The 15,455-nt window shown below is 35.8% G+C and overlaps 1 protein-coding gene and 1 long non-coding RNA gene across 2 annotated transcripts; one reads left to right on the top strand and one right to left on the bottom strand.

Moving 5' to 3' along the window:
- Nucleotides 1–4,362: 4,362 nt before the first annotated feature.
- Nucleotides 4,363–5,292, bottom strand: LOC121733181. Its single transcript, XR_006036520.1, has 3 exons — nucleotides 5,280–5,292; nucleotides 4,918–4,922; nucleotides 4,363–4,469 (listed from the first exon to the last, which is right to left on the bottom strand). It is a non-coding gene; the product is annotated as an uncharacterized LOC121733181 (long non-coding RNA).
- A 3,599-nt stretch (nucleotides 5,293–8,891) lies between these two features.
- LOC121733178 (RNA-binding protein with serine-rich domain 1-A-like) lies at nucleotides 8,892–13,791 on the top strand. Its single transcript, XM_042123350.1, has 7 exons — nucleotides 8,892–9,018; nucleotides 9,107–9,214; nucleotides 9,331–9,468; nucleotides 9,987–10,130; nucleotides 10,407–10,648; nucleotides 12,639–12,759; nucleotides 13,665–13,791. Coding segments are annotated over exons 1-7 (882 nt in total). The 5' UTR covers nucleotides 8,892–9,016.
- The last annotated feature ends 1,664 nt before the right edge of the window (nucleotides 13,792–15,455 follow it).

The following is a 15,455-nucleotide window of genomic DNA, read 5'->3' as shown; positions in this document are numbered from 1 at the left end:
TCTAAATCAACGAGTAAGTTTCAACTTCTGTTGTTTCGCAAAACTAGGACTTCAAATCTTTATTGTCTTTGGATTTTATTTTATTTCATTAATGTTTTATTAGTAAGTATAAAATTTTTGTGACATATCCTGCGTTAAATTACGATTTTTTTTTAGAATCTTATCACAATTTTTGACTGCAGATTTTCAAAAAATATCCTTGATTATTGGATAAACATTTATATTTGCATGTTACCCACACAGAATCAGCCGCTACAAAAAAAAAGAATCAAAATGTTTTATCTCAATTACCCTGGTATTGCTAGAATCAATTTAATTTTCTCACTTTGAGCCATCCGATTCTGGTAGACCTAATTATAGGTCTACCAGAAAAATTTAAAAAGTATTAACTTTTTACAGTGATTTCCTCATAACGTTTCTAACTTCTATGTATCCATAGGTTTCCTATATTTTTGTAAATACATAAACCGGTGATGATACTGTGTTTTAGACGTAACCAATGAGTTTCTAAAATACTAGAGTAGCAATGTCTTACAAAAGATTCTCAGAAATGCGTAACCACTTTTTTGTTCAAAAGACAATGTCAAGTCATATATTCGTTATGTCATTATGTATGTGAGATATGCCTGCAGGCATCTTCGAAGTGGCAACGCGTTGTTACCGTAAACTTCCAATCTAGTTACGTTAGTAACATAGAATATCATTGGACGTAACAGCCAGCCCGGTACAAACTGTTGCATATGAGCTAGATTTTGTACAGATTCGCGTTGTTGGGACTTGAGTAACTCCGTCTAGCTATGACGGATGAAGTTATGCATCAAAATACATCACCTTCCATATCAATAAGGTTGAAAATAAAACGTAAAAGAGTAATAATAAAAATCTCCCTTTGATATATAAGTTGATTATATTACGGCCGTTCCCAATATTTTATCTATCTCTGGTTTTGCCCTACTAGAGATAGGAATAGCTCACATTACACATTAGTGACATATATTTTATGTCAATTCTGCGATCGTTTGTATGTCAAACCAGAGATAGATTGAATATTAGGAACGGCCGTTAGATACTTACCTACTACAAGAAATATTTATAGCCAGATGGGAAGGGTTGAATAGTGAACACGATAAAAGTGCTTCTCTTCATGTTTTAAGCTCTTTAACTTTACTAACTGGCCCGAAAATCATTGTTTTACCATATTAATTATTTCAAATATGGAAAAAGTAGAGATATAACATTTTTCATGCTGAGTATGAAAAATAAAGATTTATCTTTCATGCCCGATAAGAATACAAAAATTTATCAAAATCGATTCAACCGCTTCGGCCATTTTAGATTTGTTTTAATTGTGTAGAACTACTTAACGTCAATATACACCCTGTACCTGTAGTTATTAAGACAACTAATAAAATATATATTACATACTTAACGTTACTAATAATAATAGCATGAACTCTTCATTGTATCGCTATCTAATAGAAACCATTTATTTACATCATACCTACATATTGCGTAGGTGGTGGGCAGAGTCGTGGACCGAGTTGTACTAATTTTGAACGTTATTCCTACAGTATAACGTCGAAGTGTGTTCATCGACATTTTGTGTGACTGTACATGCGTCGGAACATGAAACGTGTGAACTCACCACATTTTTTACAACGCCGCTTACGTGGTTTGTGAATAATCCTTTTATGATATTATTTGTATCAGTCATTTAACCTATTTCTATTATTAAAGGCGAAAATTACACAAGAACCACTTAACGCATTTTGATGCTTAGGGCATTTGTAGTTTAGCCTCTCGATTTACGCAAATGATTAATCCCAAAAAAATTCAGCGTCCTGCGAGAACACTACTAATAATCTAATATATACTATAGGTCTACCAGAATCTGATGGCAAATTTTGACGGCAGATTTTCAAAAAATATACTTGTTCATTGGATAAATTTTTATATTTGCATGTTTCACACACAGAATAAGCCGCTCAAATCAGCGCCCGATCCAGCTATTTCGCCGCTCCGGGCAAAATAATAATTGCCGCCCCAAAACCGGCCAAGTGCGAGTTGGACTCGCGTACGAAGGCCACCGACGCGACACCGCGCCGCTCTCAATTTGCCGCCCCTCATTTTTGCCGCCCCGGGCAATTGCCCGGTTTGCCCCCCCTAGATCGGGCCCTGGCTCAAATGAAAAAAAGGTACAAAATGTTTTCGGTATTGCTAGAGTAAATTTACGTGTGTGCCACTCGGGACGAGCCATTGCTGATAAATCACGTCGAATTGCCAAAAGAACACCTCCTCCAAGTGATTGGTTTGTTGAACTGTAGTCTCTGTCGCGCCGCCAAACGATATATCTAACATCAAATAGCTCCTGATCATTAATACCGTTAATTAGCCAGGTTTCGGTAATAGATATTACATCATATGAGTTTAAGTATACATTTCTCTTAAAAATATCGGTCTTAGTACGTAGTCCTCGGGCATTTTGGTAATAAACAGTCAATTTAGAATCCATTTATGTAAAAAGAACAACTCAATAACAGCTGGGTAGGCAAATTATAACTTTTTTGTTCCGTCGGCTTTGAAAACCTTTTTGTTCCGTCGGCGAGATTCGAACCCGCGACCCCCGGCTTGAGCTACCAATAGCCCACCAACTGAGCCACAGAGGTCGTCAACATAATAACAACAAAAAAGAAAATAAAACATTAAAAATAATATCTAAGTATTTTTAAGTACCCATTCATGTCAATTGTTTATACAACACGTCTATAATATATTAGAACTCAGCGCATAATATTTCTTTTGCATTGCAGCAAACATACCAAGTCCATTAAAGTAAAAAAAGATAAATCGTTCAACATGGCCGCTACAGCGCGCGACTGTTGCCTGAAATGGCCTGAAACGCGAAGCGTGTAGCGCAGCGGGGCGCTTAGAGCTTTGGGTCACCACCATTACTCTACAAAAACAATATTTATAACTTGCAATAATGTTTTTTTATTTACGGAAAGCGGGTCTTGTTTATGTGGCTTTAATAGAGGTATATTCCAGAAAATCCCATAAAACGTTCAAAATCTTTCCATTAGTAAATTTTACAAAATAGTCAAAAAACTTTTATGTGCCAAAGCCATAAACCTCAGTATATATTATGTCTATGGCCAAAGCCAATGATTACTCATTGGCTTTGGCACATAAAAGTTTTTTGACTTACGGTAACTAACTATGTTGACATTGTATATAATATAAAGTTACAACTTACAACATCTGGGTGCACGGCAGTGCAACCGGCCGAGAACAAGCAAAGCGCAACTTACCTTTTCTCAAAGTGTTTCATCGTTTGTTTTTATTTTAAAAATAATAATTTTTCCCACTTTTTAGGGTTCCGTAGCCAAATGGCAAAAAATGGAACCCTTATAGATTCGTCATGTCTGTCTGTCCGTCTGTCTGTCCGTCCCTGTATGTCACAGCCACTTGGCCGGTTTATTTGGTAAGAAGTAGGCTCCGTGCGAGTTTCTTACGCCGGTTCTCTCGCCGGGGTTAGTTCAAGATCCGGTTGTTTCAATAATATAACAGACTGACCATCTTCTCGGAAATGCTGCTGAATGCCGAGGACCTCAAGATTATTATGATCATAAAATCTCTTTATGACTGTCTTCTTCTGTAAAAGGACTTGAATGCTGTACAACGCTGGAGTATTTCCAACAATATTATGTTTAATATGAATAAGTGTAGCGTAATGACTTATGGCCTGAAGCTACACCCGATCATCTTTGATTATTCTATGGATCTATTATGGTCATATTATTTCCCGCGTCCATAGTGTCAAGGACTTAGGGGTGTACTTTGACAAAACTCTTACGTTTAGGGACCACATATATGCGACGGCTCAAGACAGTTTCAAACGTCTAGGTTTTGTACTCCGCAACGTTAAGGACTTAAGGACTTTAAAAATCCCACCGTTATAAAATTGCTATACAACGCACTAGTACGCAGCAAGCTAAAAAGAGATGCGTGTGCCTGGGCTCCCTACACAGCTACATCAATTCTGATGCTGGAAAAAATCCAAAAGGCATTTCTCAGATTTTTATTTTAGAAAGTGTACGGATACTAACTACCCTTACATGTACCCAGCTGGCTATCTCTTGGGTACCTTAGGTTACCAATCTCTAGAGGTCCGATGAGGCGTTGACCTAATATTGGTTGCCTTAAATATCCTTCGCAATATAATCGATTGCCCTGAATGTGCCGCTTGTTTGTGCCTGACAACTATCTAAAGCACCGTCCTATCCGTCGGCCAAAATTATATTCGCACTGCCGACATGTCGGACTGTCGCGAGAGCTGAGTCCCCGTTGTACCAAGCTCTAAACTTGCTCAACGCCCTTCTGTCGGCCAATCCTGAATGTGATGTGTTTGTTGATAAGTGGTTGGATGTGAAGAGAGCATGTGTAAGATTTTGTGAAAATAAGTTCTATTACTATTTAATTTAATTTGTCTATGTATTGTAACAATGTCATCATTAATTTTAATTTTTAATTTTAAGTCAAGATTTTAGTTAATTATTGTAATTGGGGTAACCCGTTGTAATTAACTATAATAAATAAATAAAAAATAAGAATGAGTCCGCAATACAGCGGCGTGTTTTGAACTGCCCTGCAATATGCACTTTGCCGTACAATAGAGGAAAATTGTGTAGAATTAGCAAATTATAGATTTTATAATATACTTAGTTTATTTATCTCGATTGGAAATCCCCGTTGGAATTTTTCGTTTATCATGCGCAATAAATGTTGCACATCAATTCTGTTTTTCGCATAAATCTAGATTCTGGAATATTGCTCTCGAAAGAAGACTATGAAGCTTAGACTGGCGTTTGTGCCATATCAGGAAATATCATTGTCACAAAGCGTAGCCTCGTAGGTAACCGTACCTTGACCGTACCCCGTAATAACACAAACCCAAGTGGAACGGTACCTAATAGGGAACGTTTTGAGAAAAGTTAAAAAAAAGAACGTAAGTATAATACTTAAATTTTTATACACATTGAACAGAACTTGGATATTTCATATTGACGATCTTTTTCTTGAAGTCGTAAATTAAAGTAATTATTGTTTATAGCGACTTACATTTAATTTACAAATAAAATAGTTTTGTTTTAGTGTTACATTTTTTTGCATTTTTTACTCATAAGAGTAAAAAATGTAACACTAAAAACTCATTTTATCATATTTTAATATAATAAAACTTTTATCATATTTCACATTCAATCATTTTTTAATAACAAAACTACATACTTTGCATATTAGACTACTAGCAATCCGCCCAGGGTATAAAATATGTTATATATAGCCACTGAAAAAATGATTAAAATCAATGATGAAATATTCAAACCAGATATGTTACTACCGCGCGCGTTGTGAAGCTTCAAATACGGCCCAATTGGGCCGTCTGTTGTTTAGTCTGCATCAAGCGCAGTCACGAATATGCCGCGTCTTGTCTTACCTAAATAAATTGAAAATGACGTCGTGCGTGTATCGAAAATGTACCAATTATGACTCGAAAGTAAACAAAACACATGGAATCTCTTACCACATGTCTTGATTGCAATAAATACCTCGATTATTTACATTTTCAATTATTTTTTCGAACAATCTGGAGAAAATCGAATTTTCGTCATAGCTCAGGCGAAGAAAGAGACAGCGATACGATTCGACGTTTAAAAATAGAACTGTCTCTTTTACGTAAATGGTTTTTCGTATCTTTTGTTTCACTCATCTGTCAAATTTGTCAATGTCTGCAATTTTGAATTTGAAAATTGTTCGGAAGAAATTTAAGCCGGAAAATAGTATGGACGTAACATATCTGTTTAAGTACAATATCATTGATTAAAATCGATAGCCTATGATCCTTCACGTTCAGCTTCACTAAAAGACTAAGGGTCATCGGTGACCCAGGCCCGGCGCCAATGAAACATATCTCAGATAATACGTTATTTAACGGAGATCAATCACCATGTTTTCTTTTTTTTAGTTTTAGTGGCTAACATAGTAAAATTGCCTTCGTAAGGCAAGATACTTTTTTTCTATAAAAATGTGATAAGTAAGTACTTATAACTTTTTCTGAGTATTTACAATGTTTCGTTAAATATATAAGTATTACGTATCTCTCTTGCACTTACTTACTATTAAAAACGAGAATATAGCTCATACCTATATTTTTTACATGCAACAATTAGTGGCTCGTTGGCTATAGCTTACGCTGCTTGTTTGACCATGACATGCTATAAAATGTGATTAAATAATATATTTTTTAAATAAATATTTTAAATACCTACCTCCTTTACATACCATTTATTCTTATGCAGTTAGGTAGATTATGTTTAACTGGCCATTACTAATTATATTTCGTTTAATACGAGAAGAGTCATTCATGTAATGAAGTTAAAAATATACGGTGTGTAACAAAAATAAGTGATAATACTTTAGGGTGTGTACCATTCGACAGACACTGTGAAAGTAGCAGCGCTGAAAGCTTCTTTTTGTGATTTGTATGGGCAAGGGCCCGAGCATCACAGGTTTCCCCGTACAAAAGTGAATAATAAATGTTGGTCTTTTAGCGCTGCTACTTACACCGTGAACTCTCTACAAGGAACACGTACATACCCTAAAGTATTATCACTTATTTTTGTTACACCCTGTATAATCATCGTATACAGTACTTCTAAGTAATACAAGTATATGTTTTGCCTTTCAGAGGCGATTTAAGTAAATCAGCAACTGAAATCAAAAATTAATATATTTGATTATTTATGTCCATAAAAAAAGGAACAAAATGAGATATGTTTTGTTTGCGCCGGACCTGGGTTAATTTTATATGGATCGTGACCCTTCTTTTTGTCCCTTACATTAATCTTAAATATAATTTTTCAAGTAAGAAGATAATTTTTGGCACATAAAGTTTAAGGTTGGGTTGCATCAACTAACTTTAACTATGACTGTAACTACAACAGCTATAACTTTAACTACAATGCAAAATGTCAAATCTTTAGTTAAAGTTAAAAATGGACGCCATCAAGACGCCATATTTAACCATAACCATAGAACTTTAACCCAACCTAAGGGTGGGTTGCACCAGAGGCGTGGTTAGAGTTCGCTCATATAATCTATCAAGAAAGTGAAGAAATTAAAAAGTGGCAACATCGTAGTGTCATCCCGTTTTTCTTAGACTGATTTGAAAGGGATGACATTACGATGTTGCCACTTTTTAATTTCTTCAATTTCATACTTTACAGTGTTATATTTTTTCTGTCGCTTTTTACGGATAATTAAATTTTTATACCCTCAATCCCGTTACCTGTAGCTTCAATAAAAAAAATAAACGCAACAGACATCTGTGAATTTCTCCGATTGAAGTTAAGGTTAAAGCTAAAGGACGCCATATTTAACTTTAACCACAACTTTAACCACGCATCTGGTGCAACCCAACCTTAGTGTTTTAGCTAAACATTTAGCCTTTAGGTATACACATATAATGCGATCAATGGTAGATAAATAGCATTAAGGATGACAATATTTTCTTGGCTGGAAATTAAGTCGATATGCAAGAACTGTTTTAGAGAATGAATCATGCAAGAACTATTTTAGAGAAAGAAGAATGAATGATCAATTCTTTGGGAAACCAAAAACATGGTCATAGACAGAAGCAATATTCTACCTATGACTGGCGCGCTCAAATTGGAAGTGGTTAGCAAATTCGTTTTTGATCTGTACGAACAACAGCTCCTGTGAACCAAATATACCTAGAAGAATTGGGATAAATTTCTGGCCTGACAGGAAGATTTTGTTAAAAACCAGGACGAAACTTGTGCACATGCTCATGTAATAATAATTAAGTATATAATAATATCTATGGACGCTTCACACCACGTCAGTCTGGCCCCGTGGTAAGTATCTGAAGGGCTTGTGTTACGGGTACCAGACAACGGAAATATATTTACTACTTTTGATACTATACATAATATATTTAAGATTTTAATTACATGATACACATAATATTTAATACGCATCCATCACCCAGGAACATTGAAAACTTTTTGTTCCGTCGGCGGGATTCGAACCCGCGACCCCCGGCTTGAACTACCAACGCGCTCACCACTGGGCCACAGAGGTCGTCAACTTTAACCTTAACTTTAACTTTAACATATTATTCTTCATCTGTCTTTAAAAATCCGAGACATGGATTCTGAAGTCCGCAGACTGCATACAAAATATTTAGTTTGGGTTGCACTAGAGGCGTGGTTAAAGTTAAAGTTATGGTTATATTTAAAGCTAATTTAACCTTAACCTTAACTTTGAACACAGACTTTGGCAGAAGACGTTGCTGGTCGGACAAGGCTTTATAAGAACTGTCAAAAATGGCGTTTTTGTATGATGACAGCGTTAGTTCCTTTTTTCGCCACGTGCATTTAAAGCCTTGTCGAGCTCTACGGTTATGGTTAAATATGGCGTCTTGATGGCGTCCATTTTTAACTTTAACCAAAGATTTGACATTTTGCATTGTAGTTAAAGTTACAACTATAGTTAAAGTAAGTTAGTGCCGTGCAACCCACCCTTAGGTTGAGTAAACACATACGCCATCTGTATGACAATCAAAAAAAATAAGAAAAAGCCTTATATTTTCACGCCACTGACAACAAAACTAACTAGGCAGAATGTTCCATGTAAACCCATTATATACCTTTATAAACCGCATTTCGTGCAATAAATATCATTCTATTCTATTCTATTCTATTCTAGTAGAGCTGCAGATTTAGTCTACTAGACAACAGATGGCGCACCTCAGTTAAAAGAAAAATACATTGCTGTACTCTGTGACACGTGATGACATGACGCTGTAAAATCAAACATGGCCGTCTGTCATTGTTGTTATATTGTCTGTGTGATTTAATTTTCAGAAGAGTGCGGCATTTTCTAGTGAATAAAATATTGATAAATATAGCATTTTATAGGAAGAACTTTACAAAATATGTAAGTTCAACATTATTTTGTATTTTAGTCCATAATATGCCCAGACACTGAGCGATATTTTCGACTATGAACTATGTTCCCTTTACAGGGCGCGGAATAAATCTCCTTCGGCAGCCTCCGAAAAAGATAAAAAGAAGCAAAAAGAAAAGAAGAAAAAGGGAGATTCAGGATCTAGTAGTAGCGATAGCAGCGGCAGGTTTGTGAATATTTTGTTAAATTAAGTGAAAAACCTGTGTTAATATTTAGAGGTTAAGAATCGACTAGTTAAGCCTAAATCTAGGCCAAAACTATTTAAAACTTTGCGTATTCTAGTTCATCGGATAGCAGTTCTTCGAGATCGTCGTCCAGGTCATCGTCGAGCAGTTCCGGCAGTTCCTCCCGATCGTCATCCAGTTCCAGTTCATCGAGCAGCAGCAGCAGTAACAATGACCGTTCCAGGCCAAAGAAGAAGTAAGTTTATACACAAGTTTTATCATCCCAGCAAGCCAAAATCAAATTACAATAATAATGTCTTGTAAGTTGTAAAGCAGACCTAGAGACAGTGTAAGCTGTACATTTAATAATAAAATTGGCCCTTAAATCAGGGGTTCCCAAACTTATTTTGTCTACTGCCCACTTTGAGAACAAATTATGTTTTAGCGCGCCCTTTGTTTCAATTAAAAAATGAATCCAGATGAATTAAATCATTATTTAATTTATCTTTCTGGGTCCCAAAAAAGTGAGGGCGTTGTGTAGACACAACGACCCCATTTTTTCTGGGTCCCACACCCTTACCCTTTAGACCTTCAGCGTCCACAAGGGGGCATTATCACCCACTTTAGGAAAGGCTGCCCTATAAAGATGCATTTGATTAATAAATAACTGAAAATAATAAAAACCCATAAGAACAATTTACTATCTGGTATATAATTTGTACTATTTATTTTATGTTGTGTACTAAAATAATCTGTTTAATTTTACTTTTTTAGAACATCTCCCCACAAAAGCCCAGTAAAAGATCGCCGCGAGCCAGAAAGAGATAAAGCGAAAGACAGGTCACCACTAGGAGACAAGAAGAAATTAAACACAGTCTCAACTAATGACAAATTAAAATCTAAGGATAAGCATGAGAGGTAAATAATTTTTATTTGCTTCAATTTTTCGATTGGTACCTAGTTACCTAGAATAGTGTTTTGTAGGTATATTGCCTTATTTTAGTGTGCAAAAAGGTACCAAATTCAAAACGATTGAAGTATGGGAGTTACTTTTTCTTAGTTTTTATTATTCGTAGGTATGATAGCTATTATTATCAGTATATTTACTTGCTCGAAGATACTTTGCAGTCAAAGCTTCAATTTTAATATGCAGTTGTGGTAGTTTGAATACATTACACATAATATTATTTTTAGATCACCTGGTAGAAAGAAGCGAGAGCGCTCACCACCTCCTCGTCCCACAAGAATACACATTGGGCGACTTTCCCTAAATGTTAACAGAGACCATATTCACGAAATATTTTCCACTTACGGAAATGTGAAAGCTGTGGAGTTTCCCATGGACAGATTCCACCCTCATAACGGCCGCGGGTATGCTTATGTGGAGTTCAGTAATGCGGATGAAGCAGAAAATGCCATGAAGCACATGGATGGAGGCAAGTATTTGGTTCTTAAAAAACATTGGTCACACAATTTAGCACTTAAACTTCAAACATTATCAAAACAACAACATCTATTCAACAATTTAATAGCATCTAGATCAGTGCTACAGTTATTTGACTCGCAGCTGCCAATTTTTCAATATTTCTATTTTCTATCGACAATTTACTTCATTTTCCCTTTGAAAATCTAGTAATTTTAACTTTTAAGTTTTTTTTTGATAATGAATATATAACTGTAATGCTTCTTCTTCTTTTGGCGTAAGCCTCCCCATTTAGGAGTTGCCAGTGTCAGAGTTGAGGCGAAAAATATGAACAGTTATTCACGCTAGAGGCATCAGGCAGCACCAGCATTGGCAGTAAACAAAAAGTTTTCTTTGACATGTGACAACATTTCTGCCAATATTCTGACATGTGCAACATGACAAAAAAGTCTTGGTCTCGGTATTGCTTTTTTGCAACACTAAGGCCTGATTCGACCAAACTTGAAGTTACACGAGTATAACTATCATGAGAATAATTTTACTCCTTTAATTTACACTAGGGTATTATCGTTTGCATAAAATGTCAATTATAGTTCACAATGACACCGACCGTTACAGTTTAATATTTACTCCACCAAAATAGCCCGTGTAAATATTTACTCGCGTGTAATTACCTTATTCTTGAATTAGAAGTTGGAAAAACGCAAAACCAGCTTACTCTTAGATTAGGAGACAGTTATACTCGAGTAAAATTTTACTCCAGTTTGGTCGAATCCGCCCTTAGGGCCTGTTTCACCACTTCCTGATAAGTGCCGGATAAGCTATCCACAACTTTTTTGACAGTTTCTCAATACTCTATCTGTCAAGTTAAGCCAAAGGCTGCCAATTCAACATCTTTGTGCAGTTTTCTAGACATATGTATTTTATTGATTTGCACAAAAAAATATTATGTACTTATGTGATTTCTTATTACCATATATTTGGAAAAGCTTTTTTATTTTAAAAAAAAAGTCTTGGTCTCGGTATTGCTTTTTTGCAACACTAAGGCCTGATTCGACCAAACTTGAAGTTACACGAGTATAACTATCATGAGAATAATTTTACTCCTTTAATTTACACTAGGGTATTATCGTTTGCATAAAATGTCAATTATAGTTCACAATGACACCGACCGTTACAGTTTAATATTTACTCCACCAAAATAGCCCGTGTAAATATTTACTCCCGTGTAATTACCTTATTCTTGAATTAGAAGTTGGAAAAACGCAAAACCAGCTTACTCTTAGATTAGGAGACAGTTATACTCGAGTAAAATTTTACTCCAGTTTGGTCGAATCCGCCCTTAGGGCCTGTTTCACCACTTCCTGATAAGTGCCGGATAAGCTATCCACAACTTTTTTGACAGTTTCTCAATACTCTATCTGTCAAGTTAAGCCAAAGGCTGCCAATTCAACATCTTTGTGCAGTTTTCTAGACATATGTATTTTATTGATTTGCACAAAAAAATATTATGTACTTATGTGATTTCTTATTACCATATATTTGGAAAAGCTTTTTTATTTTAAATAATAAAATAATGTACTCCTACTGGATGAATAAAAATACCAGTCACATCTTCCAGGAACTTTAAACAGTTCTAACTAAATTAATATACAAGTTATGCTTGAAAAATTAGTTTATTTGATACCTTTTACAAAAATCCAAAGCTTGAAGATTTAATTGTCGGTTCTGACATCTAGATTTCCCATGAATATTTATTTTTTCCTCTATCAAACAAAAAATGTATCCACACCACTGAGTGAACACATTTTCACATCTCTCTCCCTCGCATGAAAATCGACAGTGATGCGGGAAAAGCGAATCCTCAAGGTCATCCGCAGTTATCAGCGTCTTAAGTAGTGGATAGCCTATCCGGCACTTATCAGGAAGTGGTGAAACATGCCCTAAGGCTGCAAGACCAATAATTTTCAAACCTCATCACTAATTAACTGTTTATTTTCCAGGACAAATCGACGGTCAGGAGATAACGGCGGCGCCGGTGCTGGTGCCGTCCCGCCCGCGCCGGCCGTCGCCGCGCCCGCCGCCGCCGCGACACGTGCCGCCCAGAAGACACTCGCCGCCACGGTACCTTCATTTATATTTACACTAGCGACCGGTCCTGGCGTCGCACGGGTATAAAATATATAGCCACTGAAAAAATGATTAAAATCGATAGCCTATGATCCTTCACGTGGTCTACTTCTTATCTGTACCTAATAACATAAAAATTGCTCCAGTAGTTCGCGAGATAAGCCCTTTCAAATAATTTCCTCCGTTTTTTCCACATTCTCCTATTAATCTTAGCGTGATAAAATATAGCCTATAGCCTTCCTCAACAAATGGGCTATCTAACACTAAAATAATTTTTCAAATCGAACCAGTAGTTCGATTAGCGCGTACAAGTTAGCCCTTTCAAATAATTTTCCCCGTTTTTTCCACATTTTCCTCTATTTCTTGCTCCTATTAGTCTTAGCGTGATAAAATATAGCCTATAGCCTTCGGCCTTCCTCAATAATTGGGCTATCTAACACTGAGAGAATCATCAAAATCTGTTGCATAGTTTTAAAGATTAAAGGGAACAAAGGGACATGAGGGAAAAAAGCGACATGTATAGATAGGTACACGCACGCCATTTTTTGTCTCAGAAAAAACATCAACCAACCATCATGAGTTTAATTGCAAGTATGAGTCCTTTGTGCGACTTATGAGAGCTCGCCCTTTGCATCCAACTAAATTGTTAATTTAAATAAAAAAACTTAATAATTGGACACCAATCATATAAGAACCGCGATTCCTTTCAGATTACCTACAAATTAAAAAGATGTCCAATTAAATTGTGAAATTAGCCAATTTAGTTGTACGATAGTCAGCCAACTTGAAATTGTATATCTGCACTCTGCGGTGACCCTTAGAGTACTTATTGGCAGAGAATTATTATGATTTCTACTCAAAAACTTATATCATATTATAATTCTAATATCTGTCTTCAGGTACAGGCGGCGCTCCCCGCCCCCGCGCCGCCGCTCGCCGCCCCGCCGGCGCCGCACGCGCTCGCGCTCCCCGCGCCCCGCCCCGCGCCGCCGCCGCTCCAGGTCCTCCTCCTCCTCCTCCCGGTAGTCACACACACACACACACACACGAACACACAGAGGTGGCGTACATACAGTCTGTCAAAAAAGAGTAGATGATCAATACAAATTTAAAATTATAAAAAATATTGAAACTTTATTAAAACAATTATAAAATATGCCAGATTGATAATATTTGAAGTGTACAAACATTGTCAGTGAAAATACGAGACGAAAAAACCACAATTCGATACTGTTAATAAATTTGGTTCAGCGTCTACTCTTTTTTGACAGACTGTAGCTGGCATACATCAGCCACACTAGGCAAAAACAAAAATCGCTACACAACAGTCATACAATAACTACCCTAAGCCCCACACACACATGCCATATACATACTCTTTGACATACCGACATGTTAACAAACATACATAAATATATTATGTTTACCAATCCACAGAAACAAAATACATTTTTCCTTTTTTCCTCCAGTCTCATTTCTGGACGTGATATTACGCAATTTAACATTACTGGCTATAATTGCCAGTTACACAAAACTCTGTGTATAATACATATTGGTATTACTTTCATTTTGAAAAACTATTCGAAATCAAGCAAATGTTGCTTTGTCTTGTCCAAACCATTAAAATAATTATCATGAAATCTTAAATTGGCATAAAAGTAATTGTTGAATTAAGCTCAAAAATTACTTCACGAACATTGAACACAAAACATGTACAATGTACACCTTACCTCTACACAATCCCCATAGGTGAGTATAATTTAATTTACCTTTAATTTCGAGTCTAGCGACAGGTAAGTATACAGTGGAGTTTAAAAATATTAACTAGTACTTTCTCGTTATAAGCTTGCTAAACGGAAACTGACAGTGTGTGACAACTGACAAGTGATAGATAAACAGATGGAGTGCAGTGCTGTATTCATATTAATTTGTAATTCACCAGACATTTTGTTAATAAATGTAAACTTGTACAATGTATTTTATTTGATCCTCAGATCCATTGATCCTGCGAAAGCAAAGTGAAACTGGACTGACCATTGTAATAGATTTTGTCATAAATATTTTCAAAGAAACCAATTGTTTTAATTGTCAACTGTGTTTAATTTTGTGTTTAAGAGCCCGTACTATCTTTTTTACTGCTCTCTTCACACTCACGCCCGTCTTTCATATGCCGGGTGAAAAAGGACGATCGCCAAGTTAGCGGGCAGTTATAGGTTTTCTGGTTTTTAAAGGGTTTTTTATATGAAAGTGGTAAAAAGTAATTCCAACATTGTATAGACGACTTTCTCAACAGTACATTGTATTTTTTCATACCGTTAAGACGTCAATACAATCCATAAACAGGTGATATTAAACTAAACCTTTTACAGCAAAAATCACAAAACTGTCGCGGGTTTAAGTTGGATTATTTAAAGATACTTAAAAAAAATAAAAAATCTAGCTGCAACATTATTGCAACATTGCAGAAAAACTTATAGAAATACTGTATTTTAACTGTTAAATCACGTCTGTTAAATGAGCGAAATCGGCAAAATTTCGTATACGGACTCTTAATATCCTTGGTATTTAAGACAATATTTTGTTATTATTCAAGTAAAAAAGGACAATTAGGTTGGGTTGCACCAACTAACTTTAACTGTAACTTTAACTACAATGCAAAGTGTCAAATCTTTGGTTAAAATTAAAAATGG

Source organism: Aricia agestis, chromosome 13, assembly GCF_905147365.1.
Source record: "Aricia agestis chromosome 13, ilAriAges1.1, whole genome shotgun sequence".
Classification (NCBI taxonomy): Eukaryota; Metazoa; Arthropoda; class Insecta; order Lepidoptera; family Lycaenidae; genus Aricia; species Aricia agestis.
Note: the sequence above shows the minus strand (reverse complement) of the source record. Positions and strands in the feature narration are given on the sequence as shown.